General features: G+C 40.7%; 1 protein-coding gene across 14 annotated transcripts in view; it reads right to left on the bottom strand.

The window, feature by feature from the left end:
- The window catches only part of ESRRG (estrogen related receptor gamma), a 486,133-nt gene that overhangs the window by 158,460 nt on the left and 308,741 nt on the right, over nt 1-18,932 (bottom strand). For all 14 annotated transcript variants that reach the window (XM_073338899.1, XM_073338902.1, XM_073338898.1 and 11 more), the window contains one exon: nt 6,496-6,911. In XM_073338899.1, the coding sequence (XP_073195000.1) occupies nt 6,496-6,898 (403 nt within the window). In that variant the 5' untranslated portion in view covers nt 6,899-6,911. The remainder of the gene's footprint in view (nt 1-6,495; nt 6,912-18,932) is intronic.

Genomic DNA, 18,932 nt, shown 5'->3' with positions numbered 1-18,932 from the left:
CAGGCTGCCATTTTTGCACTAAAGCCAAGATCCATGGCTCAGTGATTCCTAGCTCTCACCAAAATTCCTAGCTCTCACCTCTACCATTTTATAAAAATCATAATCCTGATTAAGATACTGGAAAACAATGAAGTCTTATTTAATTTGTTTTCATTTCCTCAAGAAAACGTTATGTGGACATTACAGATGGAGTCAGCTGAGCAGTGTGTAAATTAACCTTTGGAAGCCACTTTGGTCACGTGCAACCCAGAACCGAACTTTATGTCGCCCATTTTAAATGTCACCATATCTGAATTTACATAAGTAGCTGTATCTTTCCTGATTACCTTGCTGATTAAAAAAAAGAGTTTACTATAAAGCGTTCATAGATTTGCAGGTCAAATTGGCTCAGCAATGTGTAAACATGGCACTCAAAAGAGGTTTGAAAAACCTGATTGTTAACCAAGTAAAAAACTTTGAATAACGAAAGAGGTCAACCCAAGGTGTCTGTATTATAGTTTGAACAAGGTTTGACATGTACTTTAGGAACTATGCTACTGCAGAATTGTGGAGCTGCAAGTTTTTTGATAGCGTGAAATGAGACAGCGGTCTCAGTACAGTTCCTAATGAAAAGGTGTCCACAAGGCAATGATGATGACCAGGTTGGAATGCTTCTTAGCTGCCTTAGATGGACAAGGATTGAACAGGGATGAGGCTCATAAATGAGACAGTGAGTAAAAGACAGTAGGGACTCAATAGCTATGTTTTAACTATCTATGCATTAATAGAAGACTGCAGTCTCCAGTGCTGTCCATCCAACACCTTTAATGAAAAATAAATTTAAAAACTACCCTAGAATCTGGAAACATGACAATTGTGACTCCAAAATATTTATACTTTTGTAGCATTTTTCCTTTGGTCAATGATTAATTTTACACCACAAATCTTCCCACCAGGCTGCTGCCTCAGCAGGTTTGTTTTTTCTTGTTGTATTTTCATGCTAGGTTGAAGATGACAATCACCTGAGAGATGGGGGTGGGGGGGTAATCAATTTAGGGAAAAAAAGAAAATATTTGAACCTTTCAAAGCTCATGGACCCCATCCGGTTCCCATGTAAACCAACAAGACCTTTGTGCCTGTAACTTAATAAAAGTTTCACCCAAAGAGATGGCAGAGCAACTATATATTATTAAATGCAACAATGTGTAATCTGAAGTAGTACAACAAAATATGAGTCAGGAAATTTAAATTTAATGTTCCTACACCAAGAATAATTTGGCAACATTGGCATATGTAATAACTTCTATTTAAATTTTTGTCTTGTTAAATGGGTTTTTGATATCTTTGGTGCTAAATGTTCATTACAAAATATACAGGACGTGCAACACTGTCAGAGGCCCAGCACGAGGCCTGTGCACCTACCTGAAGGCTGAAAATGTTCCCCTTTATTTATTTTAATGAAAGGTGTGTTTTCAAGATACCACAGAATGCATCAAAAACTGCAGAGAGACTGCAGAAATCAATGGACCTGTGACTAGTCTAGCACTTGCTATTTTCTAGTGTTCCTGATATTAAGCCAATTTGGCAGTGGATTTGGCTGCTTGTATGTATTTCTGAGACATTTGCAGTCACCCCTCGTGTAAGTTATCCAAGAAGCAACCTAAGAGCAGCAACCCTGTAAGTGCTCGGCTGAGCAGAGAGAACATCCAGTTCTCCCTTCCTCTATGTGATGTCAGATGTGGGGTGTATGTGTGTGCAGAACTTCATTTAATTCTACTCAGGCTATAAGCAGATGGCCATTGTGTACATTCAACTGTGGTTTTTCAATCAATCACATAATTATTTAGTTTAAAATATTTTCCAGAAACAGTTGCTACCTCTCATCAAGAATTATTTCCATGCATTTTTTCAAAATTCAGCTGGTTTTGGATTATCTGCCTGAAAAACTCAAAAAGGGACTTAGGATAGATTTTTTCCCCCACCATCCCCACCAAAAAAAAAAAAAAAAAAAAGGACTAATTGCAGTTTCCTCACATTTAAGAACAAAATTACCTCAGACTGAGAACAAGTATGGAATGTTTCAAACTGAAAAATAAAAATTTGAGCAAACCGTTATTTTCTGAAAGCAAGGAGCTGTCACTTTTGTTACTAGTGAAACTGTCCTTTAACAAGTCATATTAAAGTGAAATTCACCTACTCGGGGATGGTGCAGCTCCACTGAAGGCAATGGAAAGTGGGAAGTGGATCAGGCTATAAGTGAGCATAATACTCACCTTCTTCAACCTAATTTTATCAAGTTCAGCCTTGCTTCCATTATAGTCAATGGGAGTGTTGTCAGTGATGTCAGTGGGGAGTGGCATTGTGCTTTGCAGCCTGAGCTAATTTAATAGTTTATGAATGATAACTTGGAAAGGTTTTATAAGTGAAACATGGTCTTTTTTCCCTGAAATCTAGATTAATTTCCCAACAGAATTGAAATATTAACGTTTGAAAGGAGCAATTCTTTTATTTGAGATAAGCAATTTTTATATACTCAGTCCTCATAGTTGGTTCTTCAAGCACGCCTGTTTTCTATTCTATATTTATGTTCCTCTTTGTGCATGTCTATTTTCTTATTTATGCTTATTCAATTATCAACTAATTTTTTTAAACAGATGGAGAAGGAGGCGAAGTGTGATATGAACCACAAAGTGAAATTATATAGTGAGAAATTGCCTTTAGGAATATTAGGGACAAATTCTGCCCTTTCTATCGAACGACTGCCAAAGAAATCAAGGGAGGCATTCATGCACGTTCAAAGGTAGAATTTGCCCCTAGAATTATAAAGAGTACCTTTGCCTTAGTTACTTTAGTTCACCTATAGTGTCCTAGGGGGTTGACCCACTGAAGTGCTCAACTTCCATTATCTTGAACGGGATTTGGAAGCACTCATCACTTTGTTGGCTTGGACCTTGAGTCAATAACTTAAATGAAGGCGCCGCCTTGTCATATGAAGGTGGCACCTTTCTAGCCCTACTTTGAATTCCTTTATTACTGTGCCATTCAATGCCGTTATTTACAACATTGCATTTTTTGTCTTTATATTACTGTGCAGTGATACATGCTGATGCAGCTAGTGCTGTATCCCTACTGAAAGCTTTTGCACAGCTGCCAGTTATAACTCGAGCTAGGTGGACAAGACCAGAGAGCTAATTTGGAGAATAACATCTGACTTAGGCTTCAGGACCCAGAAACTTGCTGTCTATGGTGTGGTGTAAAACTGAAGCAAAGACTTTACTGAGTTAAAGATTTTAGTGGCATTTTTTATTAATGAAGGTAAATCTAAAATAATTGTATATCTGTTTTGTAGGATAGTTATTGCATGGTAATGGAATAACAGTTCATTATTAAAGCCATGTTCATTGAAGTTTAACAGCTACATAATATCTACTCCTCCATTGTATAAACTGTTGAGCTTTGCTGATAACGTTCTTGAAGGGCAAAGGAAATTATTTAACTCAAAAGGTTTGATAATTACGAAGCCGAGGCCTGAGGTCAGCATGCACTTTCTACATGTGCAATTGCCGTACCTGTGCACTCAAGCTGGTTATTTAATGAACAAATGGATCTAACCACATGTATGATAACTGCCCAAAGTGTCTGCAAAGTTTTGGGAACCTGGGCCCAGGGCTGGCTCCAGCTTTTTTGCCACCCCAAGTGGCAAAGAAAAAGATAAGAAGCAGGACCCGCCGCCGAATTGCCGCCGAAGAGGGAAAGAGGGAGTGAAGGGCCTGCAGCCGAATTGCCGCGGAAGATGCGGACGTGCCGCCCCAATCACGGACACAGTGCCACCCCTTTCTATTGGCCGCCCCAGGCACCTGCTTCCTTCGCTGGTGCCTGGAGCCTGCCTGGGCCTCAACTTTCTGAAAATCAGACCCATAACAACTGCAATACAGTGTTTCTCTTTGGAATTTGGACCGAACAGTGACTATTTCATTAACATCCAATGACTGTCTTATCATAGAATCATAGAATATCCAGGTTGGAAGGGACCTCAGGAGGTCATCTAGTCCAACCTCCTGCTCAAAGCAGGACCAATCCCCAATTAAATCATCCCAGCTAGGGCTTTGTCAAGCCTGACCTTAAAAACTTCTAAGGAAGGAGATTCTACCACCTCCCTAGGTAACGTATTCCAGCGTTTCACCACCCTCCTAGTGAAAAAGTTTTTCCTAATATCCAACCTAAACCTCCCCCACTGCAACTTGAGACCATTACTCCTTGTCCTGTCCTCTTCTACCACTGAGAATAGTCTAGAACCATCCTCTTTGGAACCACCTCTCACGTAGTTGAAAGCAGCTATCAAATCCCCCCTCATTCTTCTCTTCTGCAGACTAAACAATCCCAGTTCCCTCAGCCTCTCCTCATAAGTCATGTGTTCCAGACCCGTAATCATTTTTGTTGCCCTTCACTGGACTCTCTCCAATTTATCCACATCCTTCTTGTAGTGCGGGGCCCAAAACTGTACAAAGGAGGCCTCACCAATGTCGAATAGAGGGGAACGATCACGTCCCTCGATCTGCTGGCTATGCCCCTACTTATACATCCCAAAATGTCATTGGCCTTCTTGGCAATAAGGGCACACTGTGCCCTTATACTTATACTAACACACTTATACTAACATAGGCCCCAATGCAGTAAAGCACTTAAGCACTATGATTACCACTGATAATGATTACGTGTTAACTTTAAGCATATGCTTAAGTTCCATTGACTTTCATTGAACTTTAATCACATGCTTAAGGGATATATTTACTGAAGGTTGAACAAGTATGCAATAATGTAGGTATTTACTCTAGGGATGTTAAACTTCCAGTAACATACTCTTAATCATTGTCTGGTATCTAGCTAGGTAACAGGAATACAATGTCCTGTTATGGGTCCAATCCACTACTCCTCATCCAAGAAAAACTTCCAGTTGATTCTAGTGTGAAAATGTCTCATTGATTTCAACAGGAGTTTTGCCTGAGAGCCCAGTATTGCTGATCCACATCAGGGTTCTTTGCTCACAAGCAGGCACTTGAGAGGTAAGTGGAAGCCACCTCTCAGCCTCATTGGGGAATGCAGTGTCTTGCATTGCTCCGCAAAAGACACCTGACCTCCAGAAGGCTTCAAAAGCAGCAGCATCTGGCACTCCTCAGTGTGAGGGATTGTATGTTTGCAACAATGCAAAGTCTTGCCCGGGGGGTGGGGGGGAAGGGGGGGCAAGACGGGAATTAAACAGAAACAAAAGGGGGATTCTCAAGGCTCCTAGAGGGTGCAAGAATCACCCTCTGGGAATGGTTAAATCAAAACAACATCCATTATCTGTCCCTCAATTTTACATTAAATAATTAATTAGTTACATATTTGAGACACTTCAGTGAAAATTTTCAAATGTAGGTGCCCGGAGTTGGGTAACTAAATCCAAATTTAAGCTCTTCAGTAAAAGTGGCCTTATTTTCAAAGGTACTGAGCCTCTGCCTCCCACCACCAACTCCTATTGCCTTCACAGAGCGTTCCAGGTATTCAGCACATCTGACAATCAAGCACCTTTTATTTAGGTGTCTAAATATGGGATTTAGGTGCCTAATTTTAGGCACCCAAGCCTGACCTTAATTCAATGTGACACTAAGTTCCTGTATAATAACTACAGTCCAGGCATGGCTTTCCATTCTTGCTGGCAATTCTGCTTGAGACAATGCTATCTAAAGGAGGACAGAAGGTTATTTGGACTCCATTGGTTCCACAGTTAGAACAATGAACATGCAAATTGTCCCATTCATACTTACTTATGCCAAAATATGTAGAGGCTTTGTAATGAGTATCAGGAGCAGGTTTGTTATGTGGGCTATTAGGCAGAGACCAAAGCCTGCTAACTTACTTCACTTAGGATGTAATCTGACAGATATTTGGTGAATCTGGTTAAGGCTGGAGTAGTATCTTAGAGGTGAAAGGCCAGTAACTAATCCACTGAAGCACACAATACACTATAGCATTACATTTGGTTTTGTCTTTAAACGGATTAGAGTTTAAAAAAAATAAACTGGATTTTTCTAACAATTTAAGTGCCTCAGTGCTACAGCTCAGAGCAAGATGTACCACACGGTGCTTATGCACAACAAGGGTATGTTGAAGGAGGCCCACTCAAGAGGTAGCCATAGCAACCTTCAGAAAACAACCAGTTTTCTTAACAGCAATTATTTATCAGTGTCCATGGGGATCTCTTATGGAAAAAAAAAAAATCTGAAGATGCCTAGGGTGCCAGATAGCTTTGCCTACCTTTGACAGTAAAAAGAGAAATGATTGTAGGCCCAGAATTACAGTCCTTACTAAGACAAAACTCCCACTAAAGAATGAAGGAGTTTTGCCTGAGTAAAATCTGTTGGACCAGATACTGTAAATATAAAGAAACAATTTACGGGAGGGAGAAGGAACAGGAGTTACACAGGGCTGTAAAGTTTTACTTTGGACAAGAGAGAAGTGGTGATCAGCACTCACCTTGAATTGTCCTCTTGAAGAAAGCTTTGCAGGCCTCACATGAAGCCACCCCATAGTGGTATCCTGACGCAATGTCACCACACACCAAACACAGTCTTTTGGGCATCGAGTTCAGCATATATTCACACTTGGTCTGTGAATCTTCAGCAATGGTGCTAGAGCAGTCATCATATCGTTTCCTGACAGGCCCATTGCCCCCAAGGCCTGCAGCGGAAGGGTAGAGGGGTGGTGAGTCCAGCCCATTCTGATGTCCATTCATGGTTGAACTGTAGCTCCCACTGGCGTCTGAAGAGCCACCAGGGCTATGGTGGTTGATGCTGTCCGTCAAAGAGGCGGGGCTTGATGGTTCCGTCTTGATATATGACGAACAGCTGGAATCAATGTGTCGATCTTTGCTTGACATTCTGCAGAGAAGCCTGCATTGTGGGAGAGGGAGGGAGGGAGAGAGGGAGAGAGAAGAATCTGTGTATTAAAGACAGCGCTCTTTAAGATTGCTCTGCAAGGGCTAGGGACCGCACATCATTCATTCATTAGTCAATACCTCTTGTTCTACATGAAGGTAATCAGCATAAGGGCATGACAGAGCTTTATCAAAGCTTCAGACAGGCAGTAAACAAAAACTTTAAAGAGACCAAATCCTTTTTTCTCCCCCTTCTTTCTGCTAGACTATGTGTCAATTTCAAACCAACTCTCTAAATTTTGAACTTGTCATCCAGTGAGTCAGGAATTCACAAACCCATTTGATTACTAGAGTTTATTTCATTTGCCCCTCCCTCACTGCATTTTTCCTTGCATAAATTCCACTATCGACAGAATCAAACATTTCTGAGTTTGAAGTGATAAATGTTGTGCTCAGTAATTACTGTTTGTCAGCACGTTTCAATAAAGCATAACTACATCATCTATTGATCTGACCATGGAATTGAAGAATAAGTCTCCCAATTACTTTTATTATTAACATTTCTTTATTAGGTATAGCTATTTAGTAATGAAGTAACATCATCTCAGGATTCTAACAATAATTAAGGTTGGACACTAGTTTCACAAAATCTAAGTGGAATGATTCATCATCTCTGGCTGCAATTACTTTTTAGCCATTATCCTCAGACTAACCAGTAATAACTATGCCAGCACCCCATATATCTACAGTTCTAGAGGAGCTGACATTTTACGTTTTACTTTCTGGGTTAAAAAAAAAGGAGGAAATGGATAAAAGTTTTATCTTTCAAAGGGTGAGATCCTTGATTGCCCTATTTCTTAATTCTTGCCTTCAGAGTTGAGCATGTGAAGCAGAGCAACAAGACATTTGATCTGACAAATTAGCTCTCTGTCAAGAAAAAAAACACACCCTCTTTCCTTTTCTTTCCCGTATGTAAAGCTAACTGTCCTTTTTTTGGCAGGACGCAGGGAGTTGGAGGGTAGAATAATATTTAGAAAGGTTATGATCAGATTTACCTTCCCTGTCTGTTATTGTGATTACTAAGCCACAGTGGCAAATGGCATGCTGGGCAAAGACTTTGTCACTCCCAATTCACAGACGAGCAGTCTCAGATGACTTTTCTCAGATGAATGCAACCACTATATAAGCCCACCCACATGTGGTTATACTATTGTTTTGGAAACAACTACATTAAAATCAAGTGTAGTTACGTTTGCAGCAGGTAATTTGGCAGACTTAAAATAATTTCACATCAGTTTTGAGATGTTATATCTCTTCTCTTGCTCATATTTATGTGCCATAATAAAATTCAGATGCAGCTTTAAGCTCTGGTGCCAAATTCACCAATGTAAATCAGAAAGAAATCCAGCAACTAGATTTCAGTTTATTCTTACACCACAGATATCAAGATCAGAATTTGGCCCCTCACTAGAAACGTCCACTTAGAGTAAGATTTACCCTATATTTAAAGTGGGATTTAGGTGGTCATAGGGCCTTCATCATTGAGGTGAATTTTACCAAAAAGAATATAAAAAACAAATTGCATGTGAATATGAAACCAAACAACAAACTGATGAGTGGACACTTCATTCACTACACCTAAGCACTATATTTATTTGGGATGGGGAGGGAGAAAAACCATTCGGTGTCAGCACATACACCAAGGAAATGGGAAGGTTAAATCCTTGAAAATACCTTATTGCTTTGGACCACCTGCTTGTGTTGTCCTTTTCTCAAGAACTAGTGGGGGGGAGTGGGGGGGGCGGGGACCGGGGGAAATCCCCTTGCCAGCCTGCACTAGTGCGTGCCGTTCCTTCTGCATCTGCTGCCTTGTACCCATCACTGTTAATGAGTGTTGTAATTAATAGATAGCTCTCTCGTCTCTCTACTTGCACTCTGGGCTAAGCACTTTTCTCAAGTCAACGTTTGAAAGAAAGCGGGTCGGCACTGACTTACAGCAGCTCTGCAGATTCCTTTTAATTTAGAGCACTTACACCACCACTCCACTTATTACCTTATAATTACTGGACCGCTCTCCCATACATTATGATCTTAGACTAGAGTTAGAAGTTATTAGGGTACTAAAACATGGTCTCTCTCTCTTGCTCACTCTTTCGTTCTGTGACACTGCATTTTATACAGCTATGATAAAAAATATCAATTAACTCTTTCACAATCTACCAGCTAGAGGGCTTTTTATTTCTGCATGCTGAGGTCCTTTTCTTGAATACAAGCACCTGGCCTTTCTTTAGCCTTCTTTTTGTTGTGATTCCGTGCATAAAATCATTACTGTTACAACCATAGGAGCACAACTATATATCCTCTAGTCTCCGCTCGTGGCACATTCTCCTCTCTGCAAGATTCCTACTGGTGAATTTGCTCTAGTTTAGGGAATAATTTATAAGAGCACAAACTCTGTGTCACCTTCCCATTCCCAGAATCGTTATTTGATTACTTAATATTAAGTCAACAATTAATTAGTTGTCCAAACGCATGTTGTCTTATCTGGTGCAAAAATGGGTTTCTCCTACTATCCTGTACTATACTGTCAGAACCAAAATATTCTCTCTCCTCTTTACAAGCTCAAGATCAGATCTCCAATGCTGTACAGGCTAACAGCTAGTCTGCTGATGTTTTTGAACTGGCAGTTTCTAGTACTAATCAAGGTTTATCTGCTCTTGGCTGCAGATTCAATAGTGCAAACTGGATTGGTGCACAGGAGTACAGAAGTACAGTTCAAACTAACCACTGCAAGGAGATGGGAAAATAGTAGCTTTCAGTGGATGAAAAGTTGCTCAACTCCCTGAAGAAGCAAACCAAACAAAGGATATATGTATATTGGTGACATTGGCAGTGAGTGACAATAGGCACGTGTTTCATGCTGATTTAATTTATCTGTTACTGCACCCCTTTCAAATGGAAGAGGTTCAAGAGTCATCTATACCAGTGGTTTTCAAACTGCGGGTTGTGACCCAGTACTGAGTCGCGGAACGTAAAGCACTGGGTCGCGGTGGCTCTGGTCAGCACTTCCAACTGAGCTGTTAAAAGTCCCATTGTTGGTGCTGCCCAGCTAAGGCAGGCTAGTCCCTACCTGTTCTGACACCACGCTGCGCCCCAGAAGTGGCCAGCAGCAGGTCCAGCTCCTAGGCGGGGGGGCCATGGTGCTCTGCATGCTGCCGCTGCCCAGAGCACTAGCTCCCGGCCAATGGGAGCTGGAGGGGGTGGTCCCTGCAGGTGAGAGCCGTGCAGAGCCGCTTGCATGCCTCTACCTAGGAGCCAGACTTGCTGCTCGCCGCTTCCTGGGCACAGCACAGTCTGGTGTGCCAGGACAGGCAGGAAGCCTGCCTTAGCACCCCCTCTGCGCCGCTGACTGGGAGCTGCCTGAGGTAAGCCTGTGCCCCAACCCCGCACCCCACTCTCCTGCCCCAGTCCTGAGCCCCCCCCAACCCCAGAATCCCTTCCTGTACTCCAAACCCCTCATCCCCAGCCCCACACTGCAGCCCTCACCCCAACCCTCTGCCCCAGCCCTGAGCCCCTCCCACACTCCAAACCCTTCATCCCCAGCTCTGTTGGGTCGCGGGTGTCAACAATTTTCTTCAACTGGGTCGCCAGAAAAAAAGTTTGAAAACCGCTGATCTACACCTTTGACAGGTTGGGCCATCATCAAGTCATCTCATTAAACATTTGGAATAATGCCTGAACCAGATCTCAGTAAGAGCGTTGCCTCCTAATTACTACTTAGCTCATTACACTGAAGACTTCCTAGACACCATTGCATTTTATTCTAAAACTACAGTTGGAGCTTAATTCTCTCTTCCTCTCTGTCTCTGAAAGTCTACAGCTCTATTATTCAAGCCTGAAATATTCACAACTATCTATAAATTCAATTGTCAGCTCGTGGGTTTTATTCTAGACTTCACTTCAATCTAAAATTAGAGGCACTAAAATTCACATTAACTCTAAGAGGAATGTAGTGAATAAGACTTTATTTCAAAAGAACACCTTTTTGTCAGAAAGAGCTATTTTCAAGATGATGGCTTTATCTGCATTCAAAGAGAATAAGCCCAATTCCACATTGTGCTGTTAATGCAGAATTTTTTTAGGTCACATTGGATTAATAAAAAACTAAATTTAGTTAAGGTGTATGAATAGAAATAACATGTTTCATCTGAAAGTGTACAATATTTAGTTTAAAGTCTTGGTGGGGTTGTTTTTTCTTTATTATTATTTTAAGTCAAATGAATGATAGCTGCACTGGAGGTGGAGTATACCCACATGTGCTTTCTAAAACCTCTCTCAGCTACTCATGAACAAAACTGGAGACATTGCTGACTTTGGATTCACAGTCCATTCAGTGCCCACAAAGACAGCAACTCCAGTTTGCTCTAACAATAGTCCCATGCCTGCATCCAAGGGAGAACAGATTCTTAGGAAAACAGGCCACTTCAAACCTTTCATAATATATCTTAAGTTACATCCCTTCATGTTTGCTATAATGCCAAGATGCAAAAATCTTTCATCTGAGCAAAGTTTAGCTATTTGGCCCAGTGCTTTTGGCAGAAGGTTATAGAGAAGAATGTTAGCAAATGCACTCAAAACCACTTAAAATAGCTTTTTAAATAAAACAGTGGTAGATATTTTCCATGCCACATTTTTCAACAAGGCCAAGAATTTTTTAAATATCATTAATGAAGATGTTAGTGGCATTACATTTATATTGCTTCTATCTGCTACACTACTAATGATACTGACAATGCTGACGCTGGTTAAATCAGTATCAATGTCCTAGTAGGATGTATAAAATAATTTGGGCCCAATTAGTCTTAGCAGAGGAAACTCTCCCACCATTCAAGTCAATGGGACCTTTTCCACAACCAAGACGGCAGGATTAGGCTATTTGGTTAGAATATTGTTTTCTCCTTTCTTCCCTTATTTGACATATTTAAGAAGAATAAAAACAAAACAAACAAACAAACAATGGCATCCTGGGATTGGAAAACAGGCCAAATTTTGTTCCATGTTACACCAGCACAGCCCCACTGACTTCTACAGTGCTGCAGTGATGCTGTAACTTAGAGCAGAGCGACCCTTTGTCCCAGTAATTACACTGGTCACCAATAAATAAACAGACATTTACCAAGCTGCCACATAATGGTATGAGATGTCACAGTTATTTTCCATTGTAAAGGAGAATTTCTTTGATGCTGCAGATACTACAGTGTGTTAATGGTAACTTCTTTAAATGAGCCAGTGAGATAGGAATTATTATACACTGGCACTTTAAGAACGCCACCCATCCACTATCTTCCAACATGCTTCACAAACATCAACTGTGGTCGACTCACAAAACCTCTGTGAGGCCGGGGTATCCCCACTGTGTAGTAGGCAAGAAAGCCTTGCCCAAGATCACACATGAAGTCTTTGTCAGAGCCAGGAATAGAACCCAGCTTGCCATTCTTCCAGGGCCACACTTTAACCACAAAGAAGTGTGATATTTCACTTTTAGTAACGTTTCACTTTCTGTACCAAAATCAATAGACAGAGAATGGTGATGCGTGCACCTGTGATTTCCTATATTTTGTTCCTTTGAATGGAGGAGAAAAAGTATTTGTGTGGAAGGAAACCAAAATGTTGCCTCTTGCAGTGACACTCAGGTCACCTCGAGACTCTCTCCCAAGCTCTTGTTACAGAGCTGAGTTACAATTTCAGCTGAAATACTTTACAATGAGCATTTTTTTTCTGCTTCAGCTAATTGCACTCTAGTAAAGTGGCAAAATGTGAATCACTTAGTAGGAAAATGGGCACCAGCTGCTATTGTCAGAGAATGGTGATGCCGAAGAAAGGGAAAGCGACTGAATGAAGTGTCATGTCAGAAATCAACGGTGCAACGTGTGATTTTAGAAAACATGACTACTTTACAGAGACAGGGTGTCATTATGGCATCACAGTAATACGATGCTTTGACAACTGCTGGGTCTAACATATCATCATTGCATTAAGGAGCACTGGTTTAGTTGGAGGAAGGAACAGAAAGGATTCCTTCTTTTAATAAGAAATATCTTAAGGTCTGCCTGGTTAACCTAATGGATGAGATCATTCATTGCAAAGTAAGCATTGCTAATCCTGACCCCTCCACCACCACACAGACCCATGTTATGCATTAGGCCTTTATTAACAAACATCCACGCATGGCCTACTGAGGAGTACTTAGGGCCAAAAAGATGGACATGACTGTCTCCATTGTTTTACAAATGTTGAGCAACTTCTCTAAAATTTATGTTTCTTCTGCCTCTTAAATTTTTCTAGCAGTCTCCATCATTCCATCACTATCAAATGTGCTGAAGCAAGCAAACAGCTCTCTCCAGGGCTGATGTCAGCACTGCTGACAGTTGGAGCTGTGGAAGCAGTGTACGTAGACATCAAGGTGCTGCAAGCAGCAGCCCACGTTACCTGGAGATCAAGAATCTGCAGCCAAGTTCCAGCTTCCCAACTGGTATCATCAATCTGCATGTGACCTACTAAGGCACACCACAGCGCTCAATGACACCAAAGTGGAAGAATGCACAATCATTCATTTTTAGTTCCAAGGCAAATATCCCAGGACTCTCAACTTCACCATAACTGCATTATTTTTAAAAACTGCAATTTTTTCCAACTATTGACTCAAATGTAATAATTCTATGCCCTGTAAAGTTAGGGAGAATATTTTAACCTTTTTTCCCGACATTTTTTATTTATGTAAAGTCATCACAATTGCTCCTCACTCTTGCAAGGTGATTCCCTGCACTTGCTGGTTGATAAACTTTATTAATGGGAAGGAAGCGGTCCTGTGATATCACAATGTGTTGCAAATGATCATTGTTGACAGTTTCTGCGCTTAAGGATTAGATTTGATGCAGCAATGCATACTAGTGTAATTTATCCTTAGCTCATTTCCTTGGATCTAGTTCAATTTAGGGTGAGCATTTCTTGTTTATAGCTCTAAATACTGTAAGCGAGCAACTAGCAAATCAATAAAAGTTCTAAATGCATAATAATACTGTGTAATTACATACAGGCTGTTTTGCATAATTAACTGCCTGAGGTGTTTCTTGATAAAATGGATACTGATCTAGTATAGAGCAACCTATAAGCCTATAAAGTACATACTGTCTATACAAACTGAGATTATGCTTAAAACTCTCATTCTAATAATCTAAACCGGGCTTTGGCACTACGTGCACAAGAGCTTTCTCTTCCTGCCAAGTTCAAATCAATTCTTATGGCATTACTTTATAACCAACGTGATATCTCACTGATGATTACTATTACCCTGATTACTTTGAAGTAATGTAATAATAGCAAAAATACACTTAGATTAAACAAACTACTGCTATTAATCAATATTATTGAGATAAACCAAGTGTTTTAACAAGTCTGTATATATGCGCTAATGCAGCTTTAATTAAATGTATCCTTAGACATGCACAGTCTCTCTAGCATACTGAGCTCACAGAGCGTAAAGACCATGACGTGAATCCTAAAATTACTTGTAAGGTTTAAATGTGCAGCAATTGTAGGCAGCAAAATTTAAATTTTATCACACCACACAAGCCCTGTTCTGTGCATCAGGCACTCTCTTGGGAACAAAAAGTTCAGAGGGAAGAAAAATAAATGACCTTGCACCTTTGAGCCAACACACCAGGTGTCTGAATAAGAACCAGGTCAAGTTACACTGGAGATACTGGGTAACAGTGTATGTCACTATGACGCACAGGAAGCCTCTAACATGTAAGCAAAAAACTGCAGCAAGATGTCACAAACTGAAGTCTAATATTGTATATGCGCCTGTAATATTTATTCATCTGTTGAGATTTACTATGCTACTAACAGACCTCCTCTGCAGTAAGCTTTCTGCAGAAAAGAAAGTCACCCACTTCTACAAATCTTAAGTCTTTCAAATAGAAATATGGATCAATAAAGTTTTCTCGTGTTCAGACAATTCAGTTTTCAAGCACTCAAAGGAAGGAACACACTGAAGAGAAACCAACACAAGAAGCAGATGACAGCTAAATGAAAATCCTTCCAGGGTGTCTGAAACTCACATCAAAAAAGGAACGTGCGCGTGTATACTGATGTATACAATGTATGAAGGTTCCAACACAGATCAACAATACTGAACAAGCAAAAAGTTAAGGCCGATTCTCAGTTCTTAATTTTCTTCTTCCTCCTTTGTTCTCACAGGCCTATAAAGTAGGAATATGGTTGTTATTTGGAGCCACGTGCTGGTTTTTATATTTAACTTTCCTGTTTGTTTGCTGGTTTTAAATCCCATATCTTGTTATTTATAATTATATTACAGTAGTGCCTACAGGCCTCAACTAAACTGGGGCCCTGTTGTGCCAGCAGTTGTACAAATTTATATTAAGAGATTGTCTGTGCTACAAAGATATATAGCGGGAAGGCTGGAATATGACTACTAGAATGGTAGCCAAGAATCATTCTGTGAGAATAAGTATCAAGACTGGGAACAACAACATGTTTATTAAATTTTATTGTCAAATTATGAGCAAACTATTTTATTTAATGTCACACATTAGGACAGAGTGAAACACCAGCTGGTTAAAAATCCAGCTGGTTTTCTGTGATCTAAAATTATATTATCTGAGATTATTCTCTATTCATATCAGGTGGAGTTCACCTGATGTTTCCAGCCTCAGGAGAAGTTAAAGTGACAAGGCATCTCCTAACTATTAATTCTGGGAATTATTTTCAATTAAAAGAAATCAATTGAAACAGTAAAAGAAAAATCAACACTGCATTCATCTCATTCAAGAAAAGAACCTCCACAAACTACAAAAATAACCAAAGATTTATTCCAGAATGTAACAGGCTTTCCAAAGAGGGATTATTTTGAAATGATTATAGCATCAAAAGCAGTTACTTGTACCAGTCAGAAAGCCAGTACTGCAGATCACAGGGACCTAGTTGTTATTTGTCACTTGGGGGGGAGGGGGGTGTTAAGAAGAAAACGTCCATAAGTCTCAAGACAGACAAAGTTGTGTCATCCTAGCTTCCACAATTTGTCTCAATGATTTTCTGCTGACTATCTGAGAGGGAGTGTGTGTGTGTGTGTGTGCGCATGCAAATGTACATACGGGCCTATTACCCAATTCCCTCAGTGATTTTCTATAGATTAGGCAATAGATTAATTATAATTCATTTGCCAAAATCAGTGTGATATTGAAGAACAATTAGAAAGAGCATGATAGGAATGACATCAGATCCTGAGTTTCTTAAAGAGTTAGGATTAAAAATTGTGAAATAAATGACCCAGTTGATTCCAGTTCCTGCCCACCTCCTCTCTCTACATGGACACACACCACCGTGTGTATGTGTGTAAAATACTTGGTGAGTTGGAAAATGACGTTTTCCTGCAATCAGTGTTTAAGTGAATGTTTGTCCCTGTGTGTTACACCATGCTGGCAGCTAGCAGCAGGGAGTCGCTGAGTTGTTACTACATTTGATTTGACTGCCAGTAGGAAGCTTTATTTCTACCAACTGTTAGTTGCCAGCTCTAAGAATCTTCTCTTCAATTCCTGACAGAAATTGCCCCTCTCCCCCATTTTCTTTTCTTGTCCCCTTTTTTACTTTGGAGACCTTTGGCATATGGTGAGGAATCTCCAAGTCACGAAGCATAGTGTCTGTTTGTTCATTTTCAAATTTGCCACCCTAACTGCAAAAAGTGAATTATATTCAGCACCCAGAGGCCTGAATTTAAAATCTGGACCCTAGAACGAGGACAAGTTTACATAAACAAACTGCGGCTCTGGAATTTTATCCTGATTTTTTCTGAAAAATGTGCTATCAGAGGCTGCAAAAAAAGCTATAGGCAGACAAAAGCCTCCCAGCCACATCAACGGGTGGGGGAACTTGATGGGGCCAGCAGTGAAAGGGGAACAGTCCCAGTAGCAAGGGAGGGAAACACTACCCAAGGGATAATAGGCAGCTCCTCCCTTGGGAGTCTCTGGTACCCATTGGCCAGCTGTTGGAGAGGGGTGCTGATTGGCCAGAATTCCCCAGCTCCCAGGATTTAGCCCAGCACAGCAGCCACATGGATCCTCTTTTGGCTCCATTCCACCAGCACCATCCTACCCAATCAAACTAGCAATGCGAACCCAGACTCGCAGATGCTGCAGGTCTTGCCGATCGCCTGTTCGGGTGGTCAGGAAGGATTTTTTTCTCCCATGGGCCCACGGGCAGAGGACAGGGCATTTTTTGCCTGCCTTGCACCACCTTCAAGTAAGTAGGAATGCACTTAGTACCTAACTGAGCTATTGGGGTGTGCTGTTGTTTATTCATTGCTGCTTGCAGCCAGATCCCAGCATGGTTAAGAGAATAAAATGAACTGTTCCCAGAAGTACAAGACCTGGGATTTTAGTGATGGGCCATCGGCTTGTGTGATAGGGTGAGACCTTGTGGCCTGAACAGGTTGAGATCCCCACCCTGCTATATCCTCTGTCCACCTCATGGTGGGGAGGGTGCTAGGACTCAGAGAAAGAGGAGTCCTGGGTGTAGGCTGAGGGGAGCTGACCCTGTGTTACGGGTTATATAGTAAGGAGCCCTGTCACCCCTGCACTGGAAAGTATGGGTGGGTCATGCCCATCCACTAGTTTAATAAAAGTTGCAACCTGAGCTTAATTCCATGCATGTGTCTGTCCTCATTTTGCCACTGTGTCCACATCAATTTGAGCGGCTTTCACTTACAAGAAAAGCATTTTTTATCTAGCTCTCCATGTGCTTCTTGGATCTAGTTTAGTAAACAAACCAAAAAAAAAAAAAACCCCTGAACATCAGAGTGTTTCCTGAAAGGCTTCTCCCCACTGTCAAAAAAGATGCAGTGACTTCAACAATTGTTTGCATTGCTTTCTCCCTCAACAATAATGATTTTGATAATTATGATTAAATTATCATGGATCTGACAACAATTTCTAACAATGAACAGCATCTTTACAAAAATTAAAGCAATATGAATGAGTGTGGGGTGGGCGGGGGAGGGAAAAAAACCCCAGTGAGACAGTCTGAGAACTCAGGCTGAATGGAAAAGTAATTAACTCGAAAGAGCTAAAACTGTAATTACAGAAAATTTCATTAAAGGGAGGCAGGTGATTCTATTTCCCTAAATATGACAAGGTGCTGTATAAAAATAAAATAGAAGCTGGTTTCGGTGAGTGGAGCAGGAAAGCCATGTCTTTAACCAGATCAAATTCTCGAAATTGGCTGTCAAAACGGGATTGTTGTGATTTATACCCGTCTATCAAGTGCATGAAAGAGAGAGACAGAGAGAAAAAGAGGCAAGCTGCTGTCGCTTCCATTCGCAAAGTACCTTTAATTTCCTCAGCACCATCTGTTACCAAATCTAATTCACATTCCCCCCTAATCTGGTTTAGTTCTGTAATAGTAATTCTTCCACTACCCTTATGAACATGGCTCTCAATGAAAAGCTTTGGTTCTGGGTTGGTAAGAAATTGAATATTATACAGTTAAGGTTCTGGTGACTTAACTGAAGCATGCTCTCCATTAAAATGCACTTCTGGTAAAGGGATTTGTTTCCAGCCAATGCAGAGATATGGAATAGTTCAAATTTGAGGGTTGGGGGGGGGGAGCGAGGCAGGGAGAAAGAAAAAAAAAACCACCCTGATAGGAAAGCAGGCTGGGGACATGAAAGCAAAGGTTGTCATGAAATACAATTGTTGTCAAGTTTAGTCCCTTTCAGTACTGGCTATAAAATTCACTTTGTCATGATCTCATACAGAAAGCCTGAAATTGTTTTTGTTTTTTTGTTGTTGTTTGTTTGTTTTTAAGGAAACTGAGCTGAGTGAGGTATAATATTTTAGAAGGGGAAAACCTCTTTCAAATTATAAGATGCAAATACACCCAAGATACCAAACAAAAGTTGAAAGGTGTTTACAACTGTTACTGGGGCAAATTCTCCCAAATGCATACATTTCTGATACTC

The sequence above is a fragment of the Lepidochelys kempii genome, chromosome 3 (assembly GCF_965140265.1).
Source record: "Lepidochelys kempii isolate rLepKem1 chromosome 3, rLepKem1.hap2, whole genome shotgun sequence".
NCBI classification, from domain to species: Eukaryota; Metazoa; Chordata; order Testudines; family Cheloniidae; genus Lepidochelys; species Lepidochelys kempii.
The sequence above is the reverse complement of the archived record's forward strand: the minus strand, read 5'-3'. Positions and strand labels throughout refer to the sequence as shown.